At 37.6% G+C, this 10,334-nt stretch overlaps 1 protein-coding gene across 1 annotated transcript; it reads left to right on the top strand.

Moving 5' to 3' along the window:
* The first annotated feature begins 5,908 nt into the window (after positions 1-5,908).
* LOC108242545 lies at positions 5,909-7,263 on the top strand. Its single transcript, XM_017427425.2, has 5 exons — positions 5,909-5,958; positions 6,048-6,100; positions 6,168-6,446; positions 6,585-7,120; positions 7,189-7,263. The coding sequence occupies exons 1-4, from the start codon at positions 5,933-5,935 to the stop codon at positions 7,100-7,102; spliced, it is 876 nt and encodes a 291-aa protein (XP_017282914.1). The 5' UTR covers positions 5,909-5,932; the 3' UTR covers positions 7,103-7,120; positions 7,189-7,263.
* The last annotated feature ends 3,071 nt before the right edge of the window (positions 7,264-10,334 follow it).

Raw genomic sequence — 10,334 nt, 5'->3', positions numbered from 1 at the left:
TGCTGTTTTAAAATTTTGTACAAAAAATAATTTATTTAAGTCAATTTCAGCTCTTAACTACAAATATTAATTAAAGGCCTAGTATTCCTTGAAAAAATCCATATCACCTGCTGCCTTTCATGCCAGAGATTTAGACTAAGATCATATTAAGTTAAAAAATGGAGTTGTAGCCATTTTGGTCAAACCTTGAAAAAAAACGTTACGTGCTATCTCATGCAATACTGCAAGATGTCAGGCTCAAAGTATGTGTCAGCTATGATTACACCAAGTTTTAGCATAAAATCTTTAAAATTGACTGAATTAAAGTCATTTTTATATTTTCTTAAATGAGTTAGTTGTGGCCGCCATCTTGAATTGGCTTGACTTCAAAAATGAATCAATTGGAGATGTTCATCTAATGATAATTTCCTGAAAGTTTCATTAAAATCCATCCAGTGGTTCATGAGAAATTTAGCTAACAGACAGATAGGGTTGACTGTAAACGGGGAATGGCAAAATTTTAAACAAAGGTTTTGTACAATCTGTTGCGCTCAGAGCATGTGTTGGGGATATGTCTCAGCTACTACCAAAACAAAAAATTAAATGTGAGTCTGATTTTGTTTTAAATTTTCATCGAAGTTCGATGTTGTCTAAATCCATAAAAAAAAGAAGAATGAAAGGATAAAATGAATCATCAATTTTAGGTGAAAACTGAAAAATTCCCAATTAGAATAATGAAAAACAGCTATTAACAACTAATGAATTACTTTCCAGTTATTTCTATTTTTTTATTTTGTTGCTATTTCATAAAAATACTAATAATAGCATCTGTTTTTATTAGTTGTTTTTTATTCTTTTTTTATTCCAAATATATGTTCTACGTACAGATATATTAATTTTGTGCAGCTTTATCCATCTGAACAGGTTTGCTGCTGGGAAACAAGAACTAAATTCAAGTACGCATAAAAGCTGCAAATTCTGGTGTTCTTTAATAATTAATTTACTTAGTATAGTGGGTAAGTAAGTCAGTAAATTTTGTTTATATATCACCTCTCATAGTCTAAAACCCACAAAGTGTTTCCCAGGGGAAATGTAGATCATAAGCTGTACATAAAACATAAGGACATAAGATATAACAGAGGGGCAAAAAATCAAAACTAAAACAGCCTAAAAACAAGTATAAAACCATGAAGTTCATACCTAGTATACTTTCAGCTGGCAGGTATTTAGTGTTCAAAAACTGACTGATCAATCAATTGATGATAGATGTTTATATAATCTGAACAATATGTATCAATCGTTACTGTAAATCAGACACATTTAAAACTAGATGTTCCCTGTCTGGGGATTAGGGGCAGCCCAGTATCATGCTGGCATGAAGGCAGATCTGTGGCGGTACACGCCATCGTTTCTCCCTGTCAGCCTCAGTGGTGGTGGAGGAGGAGGAGGAGGAGGGAAACCTGCATGTGTGATGTTGATATTTTACAAACAAATTGATGTTTTCATATTGTGAGAGATGGCTGGTTCCACTCACTGCCTCCCCCCTTCTGCCTGACTTGGGATATTAATGCGCTCCAGTAACTGTTAATTTCACTTTGGAGAAGTGATTTATGGGCAGACGGAGAGCTGAGGCATAATCTAATTGAGATCAGAATGGCTATTTCTCACACTGTGGCGCCTGCACCTTTCAGATGGGGCACCATGATTAATGCATAATGAGCAAATAATCCATGAAATTAATAAAAAACTATTCTTCAGCTCGTCACGGTGAGGAGAATAAATACAAATAGGAATCAAAGTGTTTTTATGTGTTTTTCCATTTCTTTTCTCGGCACACTTGACAGCAGAACAGCAGGCAGCACAATCAATGGAGAGAAGCAGCAGAATCAATCTGAGATTGGACTGTGTGTCTGTGTGTCGGCTTCATAAAACAATAAGAAGTAGGGAGGAGGACGTTTTTGCGCCATTAATGTCTTCATCTGAGTATCTGCATCCCTCACAGCTTCTGATGGGAAGGAGCCTCTCAGAGCGGCTGAACGTGCATCCAGGAAGCATCAAACAGAAGCTCCAGCAAGCATCTCAACACAAGCCCAGTAAATAAAATTGAACCAGCGAATGCCTTTCATAGTCAAGTCAAATTTCCCCTTGAGTCACAGATAATAACTGTTTGTTTCCTCTATGGTACGAGAAAAGAAAGTAAGCTAGAGAAATTACATTTTTTAATGAAAATGCAGCTGAATGCTAAAGGATTTTGCTGACATTTGCAGAAAAAGATAAAACTGAGTTGTTAAACTAAAAAAAAAACATAACACTGGCCAAACACTAGCTAGAAGCTAAAGGTATGAAAATGGTAGGTAAAAGCTAAAACTACCAAAAGACCAGCAAAAAGCTTAAAGTAGCAGAGCATCAGCTAAAACCTAAATATAGCAGAAGATAAAAATAGAGCAAGCATGCTGAAACAGATTTCAACGAGAACAGGGCTTTTGAAGAAATTGAAGAGATCTCAATGTATTTCTATGGGGGAAAGTGTTTGTTTGAAAGGTATAAAAGTTACAAAAAGCAAAAATCATAGCGCCCATCTCCTGAATGAGCTGAACATGTTGATGTCTGAATGGCTGTAATAGCACAAAGTATGCAGAAGTAGCTTGATTGCAAAAAACAAAACAAAAGAAAAAGAGCATGAATGCTGAATCAGTATTCACACCATAAATAATAAGATGATATAAGAGTAAAAGGATCATTCCCATGTTGAGTATATTAAGACCTAATTTCTAAATTTTTTTTACCAGGTGCCAAAAGGTGAAAAGTAGCCAATAATGTTTTTGTGTGTGTTTGTGTGCCTGTCTGTTACCAATATATCTCATAAATCAGTCATAAATCAAATTTTAATGAAACTTTCAGAAAGTAATCATTGGATGCACGTCTACAACTGATTACCTTTTGGAGTCAATCCAGTTCAAGATGACCACCATAGCTAATTGACCTTAGCCAGCACAGAAATAGATGTAACTCTGTCAGTTTTACAGATATTGAGCTAAACTTTGATGTGGTAGATGTAGATGAGAGGCATTCACAAAACATACTTTGAGCTTGACATCTTGCAATACTGCGTGAGATTCCACATACTAACATTTTCAAGGTTCGTCCAAAATGATTACAAATAAAACTCTGGCATGAAAGGCGGCAGATGATATGCACTCCTTCAAGAAATGCTAGGCCTTTCATTTGTGTCATATTGTAATCAGTTCTTTTTGGGGTTTAGACTGCCTGAGAAAACAAACATCTGAAGATGTCAGTGAGCTTTAGAGGACTGACTTTTCATTATTTTCTGAGATTTTCATAGACAATCTGACCACTTGATGCAAAACAAACCAATCCTTTTAGGCATATGAAACTGCCCAGACCTGCCTGATCAGCAGTAAGAGGAAAAATGTTATTTTAGAATCATCATAGAATGTCTTGGAACTGGACATGGGCAATCTAAGTGTACTTGAGAAGACAGATGGTGCTTGAAGAGTGAAGATGGTGAAAGAAGTGGCTCATATATTGATTGACAAAAACGATAACATTTTCAGCTTGAAGCAGCAGCTGCTTCTCTGTCAAAAAAGATCCATAACGCTAAACGCTGACACATTTCTGGAGAATATTCTCCTCTATTGATTTTTACATAAGAATCCATCTTTCTGCATTAGAACACTGCAATGCGCACTCAGAACAAAGACCAATCAGATGCATTTATCATGATTTGATTTATGCGCTATCACTAAGCTACATTGGGTTCAAGTGTCTCTCTGGTAATGAACCATGTCTTCAATCCTGAGTTGACAGAGTGGAGGGGGTGTATTACATCACTGCTTTTATTTGCTTAGCATGACTCTGGCTGCACTGACCTGCATAGCTTACAAGTCACAGGTTTTACACAGCTGGAGCTGGAAAGATGTGAGGATGTGCATTCCTGGCAAAGTGTTTCACATCCTCACTAACTCACACTTTGTAGCACAACGTCAAGCTCAGAGTATGTGTTGTGAATCACCCTCAGCTAAAACCACATCAAATCTTAGCTCAGTATCTGTAAAACTGGCTGAGTTCCAGACATTTTTGTGTTTGCTGATGTCAATTAGCTGTAGCGGCCATCTTAAATTAGATTGATTCGAAAAAGTAATCAGTTTCAGATGTACATCAAATTATTATTTTGTGAGAGTTTCATTAAAACAAGTCAAATGGTTCATGAGATATTTTGCTAACAGACAAACACAGTTGCCGCCAACAATTACTGCTAAAGTTTTAGCAAATATCTTGTGCAGTAAGTAGCACTTGGAGTATGTGTTGTGAATATGTCTTAGCTACAACCTTTATTTTTTAATGTAATATCTCCATAACCGACCAGGCTGTGGCGTCCATTTTGAACTAGAAGCACTTGAAGAGCGCAAACCAAGATTACAGCGTCATTAAAGAATAGTCCGGTCCAAATCATGATCTGTATCACCACCAAATTTCGTCAAAATCTCTTCATTAGTTAAGTAATCTTGCAGACAAACAAACCAGCCAACACCGAACACATAACCTCCTTGACGGAGAGAACAAGTTGTAGATGTACATCCAGTGACTACTTTCTGCATGTTTTTATAAAATCTGTCCAGTGATTCATGAGATATTTCGCAGCCAACAAATTTCTCATCACCATCTTCCTCTTGTGTTCTGTTTGAACTAGAAGATTAAAATAATTTATGGGTGACAGAGCTGAAACAGTACACCTTTTTAATACACGGAATAAATGGTAATAACATCATGACTGATGCATAAATATTCTCATATCCCTCACTGATTGTGGTCCCGCTCCCCCCACCCATCCCCTGCCCCACGGGAGGGCAGCGATTTCAATTTACTTAGAGGGAGGCTGTGCACTTCTCTCTCAATAAATACCTGCAGATTGGATTGAGCACACTTAAAGTCATTGGCTGTAAATGAGGGAGACTGAGGTCACCAGACTTTATAGAGCCAACTGAACGTGCCCCGGAGCGAGCAACGGGACTCAAACGGACAGGAACGTGTGAAGATCAGCGTTGATCTTCACCAGACTGAGTTATTCAGGCTGATCAGGGGTCACACGCTGGCAAGCAGACTGGTTTCTTTCAGCAGTGAGAGTGTGTTTGTTACCAAAAAGTGGCTGCCAAAGTTCAAAAGTTTACTGGAACGTTCCAACTTTGACCTTATTCAAGATTTGTGATTTTAGGAGATGTCTAAATGTGTTGCACTGGCAGAAAAAAATAAGTATATTTTGTGTTATTTGGAATTCCAACATGAAATGAGACTAAAATAATCTCAGATGAACATAAATATTAAACAACTGCCAATGTGTCCTAATTTGTGAAATAAAGTTTAAAGGTCTATCATTCCTTGAAGGAATACATTTCATCTACTGTCTTTCATGTCAGAGTTTTAAACTCAGATTAATTTATGTTGAAAAATAACGAAGTTGTAGCTATTTTGGTCAAACCTTGAAAACATCATTATCAATCTCATGAAATATCACAACATATCATGCTATTAAGAGAGAGAAATAACCCCGAACAGAATTATAAAGCAACATAACGGCATTAAATATTGTAAAATGTCAGAATTTTAAGACCTCAATGAGGCTTATATTTTTATTTTCTATCACTGAGCTTCATAAATCTCCTCAGGTTCATACATAAAACTTTAAAAGTTCAAAGCCAATCCAGTAAAAACAATGAGATTAGAACTAGGTTTGATAGGTCTGACTGAGTTACATATTCACAAATTAATAAACAGCTGCTGTCATTTCAACCAACTGTTGCAGTCTGATGCATTTCCAGAGTCACTGAGCAGCAGCTGTGTGTCATTAACTCATTAACCTCTGATTGGTCAGGACTTGTTGCGGCAAAATTTATAAACCAACACCATCGCTTGTTCTTTACTGCTGGGTTTCACTATGGTGACTGCAGAGTTTTGTCTGAGGTAAGATGGAGCAGCTGTGGTCACAATTTTGTTTTAAAGTAATTAAAAATTTATATTAAGTCAGTTTTTTTTTTTACATATATATTTAGGGTGTTCCTCTCTGCCTGGCTGGTTCTCGGTACACATGGCCTTCCAATTAAAGGTAAAGCTTTTGATTTAAACTGAGTTTGTAGTTGGAAATACTCTACTAAGTGTGTGTTCTCACCCAGGGTCAAAATCCCAAGACCAGAGTGGCAGTGACACATATGCTGAAGGTCATTCTGCCTCTAACTGGGGAGGAGCAGGTGGCAACTATGCACCCATGTCTTACAGTGCTGCTAAAGATGTGCCAATGGCTGGGCAAGCTCCTGGTCCCTCAAAGCTTGTTTATGCAAATCCAGCATCAGGAAACTTGCTTTCTGCTACATATCAAGCAGGATACCCTGTTGGTGCTGGCTATATTCCTGTTCAGGCTGGATATCCCAGCTCTGCCCAGGCTAATCCACCAGGTAATCTCCTGGTTACATTTTTAATAGCCTAGATTATTTTTTGCAGATTGTACACATACTGTCCCCTTCATTATATATATATATATATATATATATATATATATATATATTAATTTTATTTTTTTTTTTCCCCCCCAGAAATGAAGTGGGCTGTTGAGCCTAAAATCTTCTCTGAAGAGGGATTGGCTAACTCTGATGCTCTAAGCTCCAATAATGAGCTCCGCTCCAGTTTAAGTCTTCCCCCTGCACCCTCTGGCCCAGTCCTCCAGTCTGGTGAGACTTCCAGTGTTGTGAAGGAAGCTGAACTGGGGAACTACCAGCATGAAACCGAAGAAGTCGGCTACCCAGCTGATCGTATGGGGCCTGGTCAAGTGTTTGCAAGTGACCCTCTTGCAAGCCCAGTCTTGCCACAAGTTGGCCTCTCAGTTTACCCCTACCCTTATCCTCTTCCCTATCCTTATCCTCAATTTGACTACAGGCTCATTTATGGTTTGTACCCTCCTGGCACCTATACCACCTTCAGCAAAAACCATGAAAAGGGCAAGGACTACTATCAGAGTATCCACTACTTGAAGGACCATGGATCTGGTCCTTCTGACTCTTCTGGCAGTCCTGGTTCTGGGCAGCAGAAACGGGTGTTCTCACAGGGGCCTTAAAACTGAGAAATTATGGAGGTAAGTTGAGGAAACCCTGTACATGAAATCAAAGCAAACTCTACTGAACCTCTTTTTTTGTCTTCCAGATTGGATACAAGGAAGACCTTGTCAAATGTGTCCTTGAATAAAATTTTAAATAAACTTGCTGTTAATCAAAGGAATGAGTTATTCAACTTGTGTAGCCCACTTTCATTTAAGAAAACTGAAGTCCAAGGCACTTTAAAAACTTCAAGTTAAATCTTGAATTGTAGGAATGATGAAAAATGTACCCTATGAATGGTGTAAATGCAAAATTAAACTGGTGGTCCAAGACTAAACTGCAGAAGTATCAACTTATAACAAGTCTCAAAGCCTTGCATGGAAAAACCCTGAAGCTTTTCATATTGCCTGTCTGCAGCTAATGACTCAAAACTGAACCTAAAATAACTTTGTATAAACAGCATTCCTAAAGGGATCACCTGCTCCCTTGCCAGTATTTCAAACTGAAATGAATAAAATCCACCTGGGTCAAGCCTTAAACTGATCTGCTGCTCCAATATGTAAACTAAGCTACTGCCACAAATTTTACCTCTTTGAAATGTATGATGTGAATAACTTTGCCTTCAAAAGGTAATTGGTGGAGGCATATCTACCAATTACTGACAAAAATCCCAGAGACAGTTTCTACCAGTCTCCAAACTTTTTTTTTAAACTGCTCCCTCCCTTCAAATCCTTTGAATCTATACTACAAAGCAAATCCACCATTTATAAAAGCAAATGATGCACTTATGCCTTTAAAAAAAAAAAAAATCTCCAACTGTAGTTTAGTCCACTGCAAAGATGTAATGAAACTTGCATGAAGTGCCAGTTCCTTGTTACTATAGTATCCTCCGCTTGTAAGGTGAATCAGTTTTTTTAAATCTAGTTTACTCCTGCCACCCCCCTCTCCATATTGAAAGACATTTTTTACCTTTTCCTCTACTGATCATTTCCTGAAAGTTTCAAAATCTGTCCAGTGGTTCATGAGATTTTGCTGATAGAGCTGACTCCAGATAGTTTTCAATAAAGGTCTTGTGCGCTCTCTATTAGTGCAGAGTATGTAGTCTAAGCTACTACAACACCAAACTAGGTTAATATTTGTAAAATTGACTGAGTTATAGCTGTTTTTGTATTTAAGTTCAGTTGGCTGTGTTAGCTATCTTGATCTGGGTTGATTTCAAAAGTTGTTGACAGTCAAATCAGCAGGGAACAATAATTAGCTCACAGGCTGGTAAAAATAACACGGGCTGTTTCTGGACCGTGGGCCTACAATTTGACACTGTCCCTAAAGTGAACATAACAGTTTTGTTAACAGGGCATTGAGATGGCTCCATCAGTCTCTGATAGCAATGTCACAGCTTCAGTGTCAAAGAGGAGATGGAAAACAACATGTGGGTCAGCAGAAAAGAGGCTGTAATTGGCACACATCACACGCTCCCTTAATGTAAATGCTACAGAGGATTACCTGCTGTATTCAAGACAGGCCCCAAGTCATTTTCAGCAGGAATTATGAGATCATAGGTCGGGTAAACTCTATCAATGTCAAGTCTCAATGTTAACATTTGTGATTCAATTAAGGCAACTCTAAGGTATTTTCTAAAATGCATCTCATTGTAAACTTAACTTTGCAACACTGTCAGTTTCAAACTTTCAAGAATCATATAATTTATGAAGTTTAACTTCATTTTAGTGAGATGGCAAAGACAGTGTGGGCTTTTCTTGGTTGTACAGACCAGCGCTCAGTAGCCCAATGTATGACTGCTGTTCAAACATTTTATTTAGATAAATTACATTCTGATTATTTAAAAAAAAAAACTCATGTAAAAGCTTGTTAAACTACAAAAATAATAATCATGACAATGTTTTAATTAAAAAAAAAAACAAATGCTGATTTAAAAATTAAAAAAAATCTGTGAAACGTTTTTATATGGAATTGCGTTGAATAAATGTATCTAAAATACCCAAGTATTGAAACTTGGTATGGCATCTTTATTTATTTAAATTAAGAACAAAAATAAAACTTTATGAAAACATTCATATGTAAGATAATGAGATGCAGCAAAGATTTACGTGTCTAAAATTAACATTGTCTCATTTGATTTATTCATCAAATGATGGTATCAAAAACAGCAATTTTTTGTGAAACAAATGAGAGTGCAAAGTATAAAACAAATGTGTGTGTGCTAAGAAGTGTGTTAAGAAGATTTATTCAGTTGGTCTATTTCCTTAAATCAACTGCACCCACGTTGCTCTTCATTAATGAACAACACCAGGAGGCCCTTTTCCTACAGATAGAAAATTCAAAGACTTGACTTGGCTCTGCTCCTAATCGCTCCATGAGAGGAATCTGCACTAATGAAGCTTGGACTGTTTACTTCTTTGTATGCTAAAGGAATGAGGATGTTGCTGGCTTTCCCCACCATTAACACCATGCATAAAGCTATTTTTGGTTGGATTATCTGTAGCTAAATGTAAGAGGATCTGCCTTTTTTTTTTTGACCATTTATGTTTTAGCAGAGTTTCCTCTCAGGGTTGGAGGTGATGGGGTTAACAGGGACTCTTCAGCTCCTGAGTGAGAAGACGGAAGCGCCTCCTGAGCAACATGAGGGGACATAACTAAAGAGGCATTAACACCCGCTTACAACATCACTAAACAAACGTGGGGCCTTGGTGAGCATGGGAAAACAGCATTATAGTCCTGCGGTGAATTGAGCAAGAAAACAAGGCACAATCTGAGCCTTGTGTGGAACAGCTCATCTCTACCTCTGTCGGCACAGAGCTGACAACTTTGTCTCATGTATACCAACTTTCGCAGACACGACCAGCTCCTTAAAGGGCCTCTTCCTGTGTCTGAGCTCATAAATCAAAGCAGTAGGGTTGTGCCTTTCTTTGCACCTTGCTACCAGTAGACACATTGTGTTGACACTGATTCTATTTGTCAAGCTGCCATCTATGTCTTGAGAGGAAGCTGCTCCATATCTGATCAGGTCTGAAGCAGACTGAAGGCCTTCACTGGCTGCAGTCAATTACAAAAAGATCTTCCAAACTTAAAATGTACACTGAATTAAAGGCGTAGGATTCCTTGAAGGAATGCAGATCTTGTGCCGCCTTTCATGCTGAAGTTTTAAACTACAGCCTCAATTCTGAAAAAGTTGGAAAGTTGTGTAAAATGTAAATAAATGCAGAATGCAATTATTTACCTTTTAAATATTAC

The sequence above is a fragment of the Kryptolebias marmoratus genome, linkage group LG14 (genome assembly GCF_001649575.2).
Source record: "Kryptolebias marmoratus isolate JLee-2015 linkage group LG14, ASM164957v2, whole genome shotgun sequence".
Lineage (NCBI taxonomy): Eukaryota > Metazoa > Chordata > Actinopteri > Cyprinodontiformes > Rivulidae > Kryptolebias > Kryptolebias marmoratus.
This window is presented reverse-complemented; position numbering and strand designations above follow the sequence as displayed.

What these genes read in the sequence shown, in the direction of transcription:
- LOC108242545 (XM_017427425.2), top strand. Translation starts at nt 5,933, where the DNA reads ATGGTGACTGCAGAGTTTTGTCTGAG. An exon ending in ACTGCAGAGTTTTGTCTGAG is followed by an intron (nt 5,959 to 6,047) that starts GTAAGATGGAGC and finishes ATATATATTTAG; the next exon opens with GGTGTTCCTCTCTGCCTGGC. An exon ending in ACATGGCCTTCCAATTAAAG is followed by an intron (nt 6,101 to 6,167) that starts GTAAAGCTTTTG and finishes GTTCTCACCCAG; the next exon opens with GGTCAAAATCCCAAGACCAG.